Here is a 15,281-nt window from a genome sequence, read left to right on the forward strand (position 1 = left end):
TTTTAAATATTCTCAGACTCAAAGAAGGGGGGTCAACTCATCCAGGTGAAAATTTCTACAAACTTTAGCGTCATCTGACTCTCCACATCAGACAAATGAGAGCACGGGATGCAGCAGCGAGACTGCATCACTGGAGTCCACCTCACACACACCAACAGCTCCGATCGCATGATTCCAGCTGACCTGCAGCCAGCTGCTGCAGAGAACGGCACTGCTTCATTACTTCAAAAGGGCCAACTGATGGTTCAGCATGCTTCACACCGCTATTTATATACGCAGCATGATTTTAGGACGCGTTTAAAGTCACCTTCAACTCCTTCTGACTTCCTGAGAGCGATGAGCCGCTGCAGGCCGGATCCTACTTCTACTCAGACCAGAACCTCCCTGGGGTGTGGTTACTATCAGTAAATGTTCAGTACCTGAACGACTCAGGGTGTTTTCATTTCGTTTGTTTATAAAGCCCCTTCTGCGACCAATGCAGACGCCCAAGGAGCTGAACACAACACAATAAAAACATAAAACCATCAGAATAAAATATAACAATCGTAAAACCAGCATAAAATCAATTAAAAGAGGAGAGTAAAAGCAAAAAATAAAAACCAGAAATAGATTAAGAGGCCAGGGCATCGAAACCGGGTAAGCCTTGACAAAAAATGGGTCTTAAGGCGAGTCTTAAAAAACCCCCAATGAGGGTGACTGACGCACCACCAAAGGCAACTGGTTCCAAAGTGCAGGTGCCAACACCGAGAACGCACGGTCCCCCGTGACCTGCACTTAGTGCGTGGAACGATCAACGGCTCCCTGCCGGCTGAGCGAAGGGCCCGCGAGGGGGCATGCCTATACAAAAGGTTGCCAAGATATGCTGGAGCAGTTCCTTGTAAGGCCCTGTATGCCAGCACCAAGACCTTGAATTTTGCCCTGTATTGCACAGGCAGCCAATGAAGGGATGCCAGCACAGGGGTGATATGTTCCCTGCGCCTAGTGCCTATCACGAACCTAGCGGCTGAGTTTTGTACTAACTGCAAGCGTGCTACCACACCCTGACTAAGGCCGGCATACAGTGCATTGCAGTAGTCGTGCCTTGAAAGAACAAAAGCATGTGTGACAGTCTCTAGAGCAGGGGCTTCATTCTAGCTAGGCGGCGTAAGTTAAAAAAACACGATCGCACAACCTGGTGGATTTGCGCGTCAAATTTAAGGGCTGAGTCCTAGCCTAGTGACCTAGACCAAATTCTTGCTTTGCAAAGTTTGGTCTAGGCATGCTCCATTGGAACCTCCGCAGCTCCTACCAGGACTCTGGCTAGCCAATCACAGCTCTCTAGAGGGGTTTCAAACACATAAAGAGCTGTGATTGGTCCATAATGGTGGGCCAATCATAGTGCTCTATCTGCTTAGTGAACAAATCACAGAGCTTTATCCGCTTTGTGGGCCAATCAGGGTAATCTATATGCCTGGTGGGTGGGATGATGCAACAGAGTGAAACAATGGAACGCGGAGATCATTTGAAAGACAACGGTACAACCCGCCCCACAACCGAGAGCCGTCAATGGAGCGTTGTCAGACTAAATAACACATTTATTTAGTCTGGCTTGCCAGGCTAGCTGAGTCCAGTTGCACTCCCAAATTCCGGATGGTGGTCTTCATGTTGGATGCTAAAGGGCCCAGATTCACAGTTTTCTGTCTGGAGTTTTCACAAATGCATCTGTTGCAAATTTGTCCCGCCGTGTTAGTTATGCCACTCTGGTTTTGATTAGTTTGTCCTGATTCTTCCAGAGTGGTCTCACATTTCAAAGGACTAAGCTGAAGTTTTAGACCGTGAGGATATCATGCTAAGTATGAACAAAAGGGAGGTACTTGTCATGATCCGCCCTGGCCTCCCTGACTGTGTCTCTCCTGCCCTGATTAGCCTAATTGTTCTCACCTGTCCCTGATTACTCTGCCCATGTGTTCCTGATTCCCTTGTGTATTTATACCTCCCTCCTTGTTGCTGTCTTTGTCGGTTCATTGTCGTTTGTCCATGTTCGTTCGTCCTGTTGCTCCCAGCCTACAATTAAACATCTTTTTATTTTTTCATCCGTCTGCCTGATCTTCTGCCTCCTGGAACCCACCACCACACATGGTCTGCCACCTCCACCCGCAGAACATGACAGTACAGGTTTTACTAACACTAAAACCATTAAAGTGATCAACAATTCTAATTTATAACGTAAAGATCTCGTTGGACACAGTGACACGTGTTCGTGTTTTTAATAAATGCTGCACAAGAACTCCAGCCCGATAACTCTTTCACGCTCCCCTCTGAGCTGCAGAGTCACAGTTTGTGAGGAGTCCTGCGTCTGGCTGGTTGCCATGGTGACAAGAGGAGCCCCACGCAAACACGTTTTAAATGGAAAACTCAACACTGCAGAATCCTGCAGAGAAAGATCCATCACCGCTCATGCGAAGGTGTTCAGGCAGCCCGTCACTCACAACAGTTACGTATTTTTTATAGAGATGAGAAAAACCTCACATCTGTCACATCTGTGCTGAAACGTGGTTACGGAGGACTCAGCTGGACCGAAGCGGTTCTGAACGTGAAGCATCCAGAAGAACCACACCACTGTCCTCCTGTCGTCCTCGCTGAGCTCCTCTTTGTTTCATCCTGAGTCTCAACACACATCACCTCATGGCCTAATCAAGGCCGCCAAGCGTGACGAAGACTGAATAGTGCGTGAGCATCTCACATCAAACATTCATTAACAAAGTCCCTGTCTGTCTCTCAACTGTCTGTCTCTCCTGTGTACATGGAGCTTCATCCATAATGCAGAGCCTCAGCCGTCTCCTACACATAACACACTGATAGACCACTGCTCAGGCTGGGAGCCCCACCCCCACCCCCACCCCACCACTTAACACAGAGACAAGCGCTGCCCTCTCAGGTGGTTACCATGCATGGACGTAATTTTGGGGGGGGACAGGGGGGACATGTCCCCCCCACTTTTTCCAAAGTCAAGTTTTGACCCCTGCACTTTTTACCATCCAAAAACAATATTGCGCTGTATTAAATTGACACTGGTTGAGCTCTAGGACCAAGAGGAAAACAACCATTTGTGTTGAAGCCGGTTTCCCTTTAGAGCGTACTGTAAAGATACACCCCCAAGTCCCCCCCCCCACCCACACTTTTAAACTGAAAGTTATGTCTATGTTGCCATGACAACAGCGTCTGTCAGCAAAGCCTTCAAAGTAAACATGGTTTGCACAGTCACACAGTGTGTGCATGTGTGTGTGTTTGTGTGTGCTTGTGTGTGTATGCGCGTGTGCACGTGCGTGTATGTGTGTGTACGTGTGTGTGTGCGTGTGTGTTTGTGTGTGAGCGTGCGTGTGTGTGCGTGTATGTGTGTGTGTGTGTGTAGAATAGAATAGAATGCCTTTATTGTCACTATACAGATGTAAAGTGAGATACAGTGCATCTCCTACTCAGTGTGTGCGTGTGTATGTGTGCATGTGTGTGTGCGTGCATGTGTGTTTGTGTGTGTGTGTGTGTGCGTGCGTGTGCATGTGTGTGTGTGCGTGCGTGCATGTGTGTTTGTGTGTGTGAGCATGCGTGTGTGTGTGTGTGTGCATGTGTGTGTGCGTGCGTGCATGTGTGTTTGTGTGTGTGAGCGTGCGTGTGTGTGTGTGTGTGTGCGTGCATGCTTGCGTGTGTGTGTGTGTGTGCGCGCGCGTGTGTGTGTGAGCGTGCGTGTGTGTGTGTGTGTGTGTGTGTGTGCGTGTGTGTGTGCGAGCGTGTGTGTGTGTGTGTGTGTGTGTGTGTGTGTGTGTGTGTGTGTGTGTGTGTGTGTGTGTGTGTGCGTGCATGCTTGCGTGTGTGTGTGTGTGTGCGAGCGTGTGTGTGTGTGTGTGTGTGTGTGTGTGTGTGTGTGTGTGCTATGTCTACTAATTATTTCTGTCCACTTCTTTTAAAGCACAACAGGCTGAGGACCACAGACATGACAGGTGTGTTTCACAAAGCCACTCAGCTGCTCACTTCCTAGAGGGAATATGTTTGTGCTCTCCATGATTCAGGGGGCTTTGATACATTTATAAAACGATTAGTCATGCTTCTTTCTACGCCCTCGCTCCTCTTTGTGCTGTTTAGTATTTTAATGCTAGGTGTTTTAAGGACTCAACAACATGATAGATCTCTGTCCAGAAGAGCACGCTCTGGGAACAGCTGAGTTCTGGCAGTTTGACTTTATGCATCTCACTAATTCCTCCAAGATCTGTCTTCATCACACGTCTAAAGGTTGGAATACATATAGGTGCTGCTCCTTTATTTACCTGTTCATCTTTCATGTTATCATTCATCATCATCCTCCTCCTCCACATCCTCTTCATCCAGAACATCATCACCATCATCATCATCATCATCATCATCATCATCCTCCACATCCTCTTCATCCAGAACATCATCACCATCATCATCATCATCATCATCATCCACCACATCCTCTTCATCCAGAACATCATCACCATCATCATCATCATCCTCCTCCTCTTCATCATCATCATCACCATCATCATAATCATCATCATCATCATCATCATCCTCCTCCTCCACATCCTCTTCATCCAGAACATCATCACCATCATCATCATCATCCTCCTCCACATCCTCTTCATCCAGAACATCATCACCATCATCATCATCATCATCATCATCATCCACCACATCCTCTTCATCCAGAACATCATCACCATCATCATCCTCCTCCTCTTCATCATCATCACCATCATCATAATCATCATCATCATCATAATCATCATCATCACCATCATCATCATCATCATCATCCTCCTCCTCCACATCCTCTTCATCCAGAACATCATCACCACCATCATCATCATCCCCATCATCATCATCCTCCTCCTCCTCATAATCATCATAATCATCATCATCATCATCATCGTCACCATCATCATCATCGTCACCATCATCACCATCCTCCTCCTCCTCCTCCTCCTCATCATCATCATCACCATCCTCCTCCTCCTCATCATCATCACCATCATCATAATCATCATCATCATCATCATAATCATCATCGTCACCATCATCATCATCATCGTCATCATCATCATCATCATCATCACCATCCTCCTCCTCCTCATCATCATCATCATCACCATCATCATAATCATCATAATCATCATCATCATCATCATCGTCATCATCATCATCATCATCATCATCACCATCCTCCTCCTCCTCATCATCATCATCACCATCATCATAATCATCATCATCATCGTCACCATCATCATCATCATCATCATCATCCTCCCTCTCCACATCATCATCATCACCATCACCATCACTGCCATCATCATCATCATCATCCTCATCATCACCACCATCATCTTCTTCCTCCTCCTCATCCTCATCATCACGACCATCATCTTCTTCCTCCTCCTCATCATCATCATCATCACCATCATCTTCCTCCTCCACATCCTCCTCATCCTCCTTCTCCTCTTCCTCCTTCTCATACTCCTCCTCCTCATCATCATCACCATCATCATAATCATCATCATCATCATCATCATCGTCACCATCATCATCCTCCCTCTCCACATCATCATCATCATCACCATCACCATCACTGCCATCATCATCATCCTCCTCCTCATCATCATCACCACCATCATCTTCTTCCTCCTCCTCATCCTCATGATCACCACCATCATCGTCTTCCTCCTCCTCCTCATCATCATCATCACCATCATCTTCCTCCTCCACATCCTCCTCATCCTCCTTCTCTTCCTCCTTCTCATAATCCTCCTCCTCATAATCATCACCATACTCCTCCTCCTCTTCCTCCTCCTCCTCCTCATCATTATCATCACCACCATCATCATCATCATCCCCATCATAATCATCATCATCATCATCATCACCATCATCATCATCACCATCATCATCACCATCCTCCTCCTCCTCATCATCATAATCATCATCATAATCATCATCATCATCATCATCGTCATCATCATCACCATCCTCCTCCTCCTCATCATCATAATCATCATCATAATCATCATCATCATCATCATCGTCATCATCATCACCATCCTCCTCCTCCTCATCATCATCATCACCATCACTGCCATCATCATCATCATCATCATCCTCATCATCACCACCATCATCTTCTTCCTCCTCCTCATCCTCATCATCACCACCATCATCGTCTTCCTCCTCCTCCTCATCATCATCATCACCATCATCTTCCTCCTCCACATCCTCCTCATCCTCCTTCTCCTCTTCCTCCTTCTCATAATCCTCCTCCTCATAATCATCACCATACTCCTCCTCCTCATCATCATCACCATCATCATAATCATCATCATCATCATCATCATCGTCACCATCATCATCCTCCCTCTCCACATCATCATCATCATCACCATCACCATCACTGCCATCATCATCATCCTCCTCCTCATCATCATCACCACCATCATCTTCTTCCTCCTCCTCATCCTCATGATCACCACCATCATCGTCTTCCTCCTCCTCCTCATCATCATCATCACCATCATCTTCCTCCTCCACATCCTCCTCATCCTCCTTCTCTTCCTCCTTCTCATAATCCTCCTCCTCATAATCATCACCATACTCCTCCTCCTCTTCCTCCTCCTCCTCCTCATCATTATCATCACCACCATCATCATCATCATCCCCATCATAATCATCATCATCATCATCATCACCATCATCATCACCATCCTCCTCCTCCTCATCATCATAATCATCATCATAATCATCATCATCATCATCATCGTCATCATCATCACCATCCTCCTCCTCCTCATCATCATAATCATCATCATAATCATCATCATCATCATCATCGTCATCATCATCACCATCCTCCTCCTCCTCCTCATCATCATCACCATCACTGCCATCATCATCATCATCATCCTCATCATCACCACCATCATCTTCTTCCTCCTCCTCATCCTCATCATCACCACCATCATCGTCTTCCTCCTCCTCATCATCATCATCATCACCATCATCTTCCTCCTCCACATCCTCCTCATCCTCCTTCTCCTCTTCCTCCTTCTCATAATCCTCCTCCTCATAATCATCACCATACTCCTCCTCCTCATCATCATCACCATCATCATAATCATCATCATCGTCACCATCATCATCCTCCCTCTCCACATCATCATCATCATCACCATCACCATCACTGCCATCATCATCATCCTCCTCCTCATCATCATCATCACCATCATCTTCTTCCTCCTCCTCATCCTCATGATCACCACCATCATCGTCTTCCTCCTCCTCCTCCTCATCATCATCACCATCATCTTCCTCCTCCACATCCTCCTCATCCTCCTTCTCTTCCTCCTTCTCATAATCCTCCTCCTCATAATCATCACCATACTCCTCCTCCTCTTCCTCCTCCTCCTCCTCATCATTATCATCACCACCATCATCATCATAATCCTCATTATTCTCATCATCACCATCCTCCTCCTCTTCCTCCTCCTTGTAATCATCATCCTCCTCCTCCTCCTCCTCATCATCATCACCACCATCATCTTCTTCCTCATCCTCATCCTCATGATCACCACCATCCTCCTCATCATCCTCACTATGATAATCCTTTTCCAGCTACAACTGTCAGAGTTGATAGAAATGGAGTTGATTAACAAATTTGCTGCATAACATAACAGGCCAATAATCCGATGATCCAGTCCATTCATGAGAAACCCTGCATGGCAAACAGGTGGGATCGTGTGTAGTCCACTTACATCGCCCAGAGCGTGTTTCTTATGAGCATATGTCATTCATTTGTGTGTAAGACTGTAATGAGGAGTGACATGATTATGAAGAGTTAGGTGTGTTGTTTGTACCATGTTTGGAGTCTTTATCTAGTTTGTGTCATGGTCCCCGGGTCTTCAGTTGGGTTGGGCATCGAGCATCAATTGGAACCGGTTCCAACTGTTAATTTTTCCCGAAATTGTTCAAAGTTTTTTTTTCTCCGATTACAAGTAATCAAAATTGCGCCCGCGTTTTCTAAGTTAACACACATCTCCTCAGTGGCGGACTGGTAATCGGGAGAAACAGGAGATTTCCCGGTGGCCTGGCCGTTAAACTGGCCCGCTCAGTGATTGCCGGTCATGACGTGTGTCTAAATGAGCAATCCGTCATGCAGCTCATCAGGGCATCTGCTGTCTCCACCTCAAAAACTAATTTAACACGCTATCGTTCATGTCGGCTCATTTCCTTTTATGTTTTCTGTCTTTTATTTGTGCCTGATGCTTTTCGCTGCTGTGGATCGGGGCGCATCACCTGTTTTGTCCTCGGTGACGCACCTCACTGATGTGGCCGGCGAGCACTCCGCTGTTTTAGCGGTCGGTAGATCTTTTAGAACTGCAGTTCAAAGGTAACTCATAAGGTGAATATATATGAAGCCAGGTAGCAGTTTCTCTTTAGGATTGAGGGGAGATGCAGGAAGATAATAAACAGACAGGACAGAAAAATAGTCAAATAAAAACAAGTTAGTTTTTGTACCTGGTAGTTGCAACAAACAGACACCATCGAAGGTAATCAGAAGTGAGGAACAGAAAATGAAATAATTATTTTAATGTTTAGAGCAGCAGGAACTCTGAGAGGCTGCAGGCGCATCAGTGAGTTTGTGGCCGCTGCGCGGGGAGAGGGGGGAGCGGGCTGAAGCAGAAACTACCGTTGTTAAAAGAAATGTGTTTAACTTTGAAAATGTGGGTGCAATTTTAATTGTCAAAAACTCCAGCGAACCATTAGTTCATTTTGCTCAAATAGAAATAGAGGCCTGCCTCTAATTCTGGCCCTCCTTCCAATAAAGGCCTGGAGCTTGATGAGCTTGAGCCAAATACAGGCCCGGGCCTGTATTAGAGGATTTACGGTATATAAATTTCATTATGTACAGAGCCTGGACCTTCCCAATGTCAGGTTTGGTCAGGACAAAGTATTTATGTATTCATGCAAAGTTGTCCAACTTTAAAATTGTATGTAACCCTAACTGACTCCAGTTTGAACTGTGTGCTTATTCATTTTGTGTCTATGATGAAGCCATGGAGACCTTGTGAGCAGTGAATCTTTAATTTTTGTCAGTCATACAGAAATACTTGATTTCAAGAGGAAAGACAGCTGAAAATGTAGTTATATAAAGCTTTGACACAACATGGAAATTTAATTAGATATCCAAATTTTAATTTTATCATCAAATAAAATTTTAGAATAAATAAACACATTTTAAGGGAGTAATAGGGAAAAGGAGATTAACACCTTTCAGCATGTGCATTTCCTGCTTTCTCCAGCAGTGATATTGCTAATTCTGTGGAAGGAAATTCACTGTTTAATGAGAGACAGCTGGTGAAAATGATATGTAAATAAGTAAGAATGCATGTAGACCTACATAATTAAGCAAAACTGAAACACTAATATAAAGTATATATATATATTTTTTTTTTTTTTTCTTCAAATCTGGAAGGGTGGAACCCCAGCTCCAGCTATGGACGAGCCCCCAGGGGGCCCGACTTGATATTTTTTCATGGGGCCCAAAATCTCTGGCAGCCCCCCTGGTCTGGCCTATTTCATCTAATGTGCAGGAGGCACGTTTGAAAAAATAAAATAGAATTTCAGTTTATGCAACATAGCAACACAGCAGCAGAACACAAATATTTATATCTTAGAGGAAAGAATCAGGGCACATGTGAAGTTTTTATTTAGTTGTTTTATACATTTACATCAGTAGGCGCCCAGCCTGACCCACTTTTTGTGTTTAGCGTGTATAGAGCGGTGGCCTGGGATGGTTTCAAAATTCCCGGCCTGAATTAATGTCCCTTTCCGCCCCTGCACCCCCCCACCCCCACCCCCCACCCCCCACCCCCTGCAGCGGCCACAAACTCACTGATGCACCTGCAGCCTCTCAGAGTTCCTGCTGATCTAAGCATTGAAATAGTTGTTTCATTTTCTGTTCCTCACTTCTGATTACCTTCAATGGTGTCTGTTTGTTGCATCCTGCAGGTACAAACAGGAGCTTGTTTTTTATGAGATTATTTTTCTGTCCTGTCTGTTTATTATCTTCCTGCATCTCCTCTCAATCCTAAAGAAAAACTGCTACCCCCCTTCATATTTTTTCACCTTATAAATTACCTTTGAACTGCAGTTGAAAAAAATCTACCAACCGCAAAAATAGCCGAGTGCGCGCTGATCGCACCTGTGCGCTGAATTCACCGGAGGACAAAACAGGTGATGCGCTCTGCACCGCAGCAGTAAAACACATCAGGTACAAATAAGAGACAGAAAGCATGAAAGGATGTGATCCAGCGTGAACGATCGCGTGTTAAATTTGTTTTTGAGGTGGCGACACTTTGAGAATGTTACTGTGCCGTGCTCAAGACGCATCTGTCTGGAGCGCGTCAACGATCACAGCTCTGCGCCTCTCAGCTCAGAATAATCCCCAGAGAGTCCGCAGAGATAATGTAATATCAGTGGAACCAGGATCGTTTCGGGCTCCGTTTGTTGAGGGCTTCCAGGAGCTCCCTAGTTCACCTGTAATTCGCCGCTTGAGTTGCCGGACACTTGCCGGAACGGTCCGTTCAAAATAAGACAGTTCCCGGATCTTGTTCCGGCAAGATCCGGCTCAAATTAAGCAGGAAGATGATAAACAGAGACAGGACAGAAAAATAATCACAGGCTAACGGTGCCCAAGACACGAACAACCAAGTCTAATACAGGAGATCATCTCAGCACAGCTAAAATAACTTCAACCTTAACTGAATGTATTGAATCAACTGACATGTTTAATACTGTGGCCTGAGACGAGCCGGCCGACCCATTCTGTGATATTTAATCTTGGGTGTTTTAAGGGGCCTTCAGCTGTGTTGTCCTCACACTGCTGCAGATGTCCAGGAGAGCAGAGAGAAGGATCCACCCCATTTCTCACACACACATTAGCAACACTGGACCCACACACCTCAGTACCTAATCACACTTATGAGTTATTACACACACACACCAAAGCCCGAGCAGCACATCATCAAGACCAGCATAAAAATAGCTCAACAAATTGAAACGGCGACGCTGATACTAACATTAAAGTACAAAAAGCTTCACATTTTTCTTCTCTGCACACACGTCCTCCTGGGGTGCCCCGGTATCCTGAAGCCATCCTGTCTGATCTGCACCTGTTTTGGGGGTAAATCTTACCAGCATCAGTGGAGGCTGCACAGGCAAATGTTCTTCACAGTAATACTCCTGCAAGCCACTCTTATCCAGGTTGGACTGGCTCCCAAAAGTCCTCAGGCCTTTGTCTGAGCCACACACCTTACACAAGGCCGCATTGCCCATGAGGGCACTCACATCTGTCCCATCAGAAGGTAAAGCAGTCCCAGTGATTGCATCAATCACTCAGATTATCGACTCCTTGTGTCTGACGTGTCCTAAAAGTCTTGCAAACCACCATTAATGAAGGATGGGGGTGGGGCTGTGTCTCCTCCTGTCCTGAGTGCACTACCTAAGCACACTCAGCTGGGACCAAATGGCCTGGACAGAGCTGACTCCTTCTCATAGCTGATTTGACTTTGACCATTGACTAGAGTCCCCCCCCCCACCCCCCCCACCCCACACACACACACACACACCATGTCCCTCCTCTAGCCTACCCAGCTATTTTTACACCCACCAGCCCAGCTATGCATGTAGTTAGAGGTTAGAGAGGGAGGTCGGCACGGGGCGGGACACCTAACTGGGGGGCCTTCAGTGATTGGTGAAACTTGACTATGCCTCCTTTGACTGTGTGTGTGTGTGTGTGTGTGTGTGTGTGTGTGTGTGTGTGTGTGTGTGTGTGTGTGTGTGTGTGTGTGTGTGTTTTGAAAAGCCTTCTTCGTTTACAGCATTTCTTACATCTCAGTAAAAGTTTTGCGGAACTCTGCAAATCCGTACGACGTCATATCTTGTTTGACCAAACTGTTCGTTTTGGTAGTTGTTTCATCTCAGATCTAGAGTTGGTACTCAGTTAAAATGAGTGCAATCATCGTACGTCTGACTGATCTAACACAGAACAAGGAAGCAAACAAAGGACACTGACCAGTTAAAGTCCCGCACAAGAAGGCGGTTAACAGACTTGGGAGCTCTCTGGGTGTGTCCGATACGGTAAAAGCAATGTGGATCTTCAAAGTAACGTCGATTGTCTCTGAGCAGGTTTAAGAAATAACTAAAAACTTGAATTTTTTGGTCAAACAGAACTATTTGGCTGGCTGTAACACATCCACAGGCCCTCTGTCCACAGCTCTCTGACAGCGGCAGACACGGCGTTAGCTAATGCCGATCTGTGTCAGGCCATAGCCCAAAGCAGACCGCTATCGATCCTGCCAGACTGGATACAAATTAAAGTTGATCGGACCTTTTCAGGACAATCAAACCCTCTGACAGAATTAACAGTGAGCTGTTTTCCAGAGGGTTTCGACATCAGGTAAGAGACATGCTGTCACATGACTACGGGTTTGTGCTGGTCCGACATCAGGGAGCTCGTTCTCTGTGGGGCTCATGACTCACACAATCATTTCACTGTTGAAAGTTTTATCCTAAAAATTCTCATGAATATGTCAGAGCAGGAAGAAAGGGCGCTCTTTGTTGAGCCTCAGAGAGAGTACGTGAGAAAGCAACGCTGCGCTGTCAATGAATGAAAGAATGGATGAATGAATGAATACATACTGAATAAGTGAGAGAGTGACGTTAGATGGGGAGGGGGTGCTACCACTAAAGCATCAAATGTTTTTGTTGGAGCCGTGTCGATCCCATCTGAAGAATGAGTGGCTGATTCCAGACACGTTTCATCAGTCAGATTGTAAAAGAAATAAAACGCAACGCTGCCTAAAAACAGGAGTGGATAAGAATAATCAGTCAGCGTTAAAAGAAGAAAAGGACCTATCTCCTCTCAGCTTCAGCCTCGTTCTTGGAACCACCAACTGCTGCTGGTCAGCCGACCTCGAATGACGAGCTGGCTCATACGGCACCAGCATGTCCGCTAGATAGGAAGGTGCCAGTTCATTCAACGATTTATACTCCAACACCAGTGTGTTAAAACCAACTCTGAAAGTAACTGGGATCCAGTGCAGAGAATCCAACACCGGGGTGACATGCTCATGCCTGCGAGTGCCTGTTAGCAAACGAGCCGCTGCGTTTTGCACTAACTGAAGTCTATTGAGACAACCCTGACTCACCCCGACATGAAGACTATTACAGTAGTCAAGCCTCGAGGTGTGTAACGTGAAGAAGGAGCTATTCCACCGAAGGTTATTTACCTTCTCTCCACAGATGCCTCTGACATAGAACTAGTCTGCATGAGACTGCCTCAAGGTCATGCATTCGCTTCTAAAACTGCTTCCTTTCCAGCCCAAGAGAAGATTGAAGATAAAATACTCTTTCCTTTTAATAAATCAAAGAACTCTATTTTTAATAAAGCTAATCAAACAAAGTGTTAGTCAATAATAAGATGTGACCAATCTGTGAAATGACAATGTTATGATTAATATGCTTTAATAAGTAATATGACTTTAATCTAGCTGCACTAGACATCCTGATCACACGTAATGTAAACGCATGACACATTGCTTTTACTCATCCAATCGAAGCCTTCCTTTCTGAAGCATGGCATAGTCTCTGTGGTGTTTATAAATCTGCCAACTTTGATTCGACCATAAATCAAAACATCCAGATTAATAAAACCAGTCCCACGCCATCTTAGTTCAGTTCTCCGAGTTCACCACAGTTCACCGCATGCTAAGTGAAGTATCGGACCGGCCACCCGGACTTCCTTTTTAAGCAAAGAACCAACAAGCTGGATAAAATCTGTTGCACTTTACCAACCAAGCAACGGTTCCTTTCAGAATAAAAGCTGAACTCACTGACCCTCCGGGTCCATCTGACGCTGTCAACCAACTGTCGCTTTTTACCTGGAGACAATCCAAAGACTAGTCTGTCGTACTGCTAACGCTGTTTCATCGGCTCCGGTACCGTAAGGGGGGTCCGAGGACCTGGCATTCTGGATCTGTACGGAGGTCTCCTTCTAAGGGTATGTGTGGAGCGACAACATGGCGTCTCATGTGTTTATGAAACTCCGATCATAGCTTAAGAGCAAAACATCACAACATCATTCAGACTTGCTTCTCCGGATACGAGAGTTCTGATGACAACATCACTCACACATACACCATCCATCTCACGTCTCATTCACACCAAGATCCATCCATTCACTTAGAGTTTAGAGTTAGTCTTGTTTAAAATTGTTTAGAAATAAATCTTCTTAAACATTTTAAAGGTGACTCTCTCTTCTCTTGTCTCTCAGTTAATAGGAAGTGTTACATAATCCCTGCAATAAAAAGTTCCAATCTTCTGGTTAAAAGTACCCAAAGGTCCACAAGATTGATTCCATATTCATTATGGAATCTCATGTCTTATGGCCATTAATTAGATGTAAATTAACCCCTTACAGGTGATAAACGCATGAATGAGTCTTTCCAGATCACTTCTCACCAGAACCGACTTGAGTCGAGCCAGCTTCCATAAGTGGAAGAAGCAGGACTTCACCACACAGTTGATCTGCTTATCAAACCACAAATGATAAAGGTTCTTCCACTCCGCCACTCAAAAAACAAGTCTCATTTATTCAAATTTAAATGTTTTACAGCAACAGCAGAAAGAACACCAAGATGGGAAAAGGGCTCCAGAACGAATGAAAGCTTAACTCTGATTGATTTAAGACAAATTATTCTACATGAACCAAAGTGGCAACAGAATAACACGAGTTTAACCTGTTTGTTAATCACCACTCACTTAGCTAAAGCCGCTCAGAGCTAGCGAGGTCCACCAATGTTGTTTTTCTATTGCTGATACCGACGCTGAAATGTAGAGGTCATGGTCAGCTGTGTGCTGCAGATGTTTTGGGCCGATACTAGGGATGCACCGATCAGGTTTTTTGCTGCCGATCACCGATACCGATATCAAAGAATGCTGATCACCGATACCGATCACGTGGATTGGCCAGAAATTTTCTACAACATTATAATGAGTGCTACAAACTACATAATCTGGGAATAAAGGAAATGTAACCTAATCTAAAATGGTCTGTATTAGGGTTGTCACGGTGTGAAAATTTAACCTCACGGTTATTGTGACCAAAATTACCACGGTTTTCGGTATTATCGCAGTATTTTTTTAAACGTGCTACATTTTCACACAATTAAATAAACCCT

General features: G+C 45.2%; 1 protein-coding gene across 40 annotated transcripts in view; it reads right to left on the reverse strand.

Annotated features, from left to right (window-relative positions):
- The window catches only part of ank2b (ankyrin 2b, neuronal), a 202,816-nt gene that overhangs the window by 108,179 nt on the left and 79,356 nt on the right, over window positions 1-15,281 (reverse strand). Inside the window, exon 1 of one of the 40 annotated variants that reach the window (XM_070549700.1) lies at window positions 11,236-11,603. The exons of 38 other annotated variants lie outside the window; for them this stretch is intronic. In XM_070549700.1, the coding sequence (XP_070405801.1) occupies window positions 11,236-11,376 (141 nt within the window). In that variant the 5' untranslated portion in view covers window positions 11,377-11,603. Of the gene's footprint in view, window positions 1-11,235; window positions 11,604-15,281 lie in introns of those variants that run through there. One more of the 40 variants, XM_070549728.1, reaches the window with a different exon arrangement.

Source organism: Nothobranchius furzeri, chromosome 3, assembly GCF_043380555.1.
Source record: "Nothobranchius furzeri strain GRZ-AD chromosome 3, NfurGRZ-RIMD1, whole genome shotgun sequence".
Taxonomy (NCBI): Eukaryota; Metazoa; Chordata; class Actinopteri; order Cyprinodontiformes; family Nothobranchiidae; genus Nothobranchius; species Nothobranchius furzeri.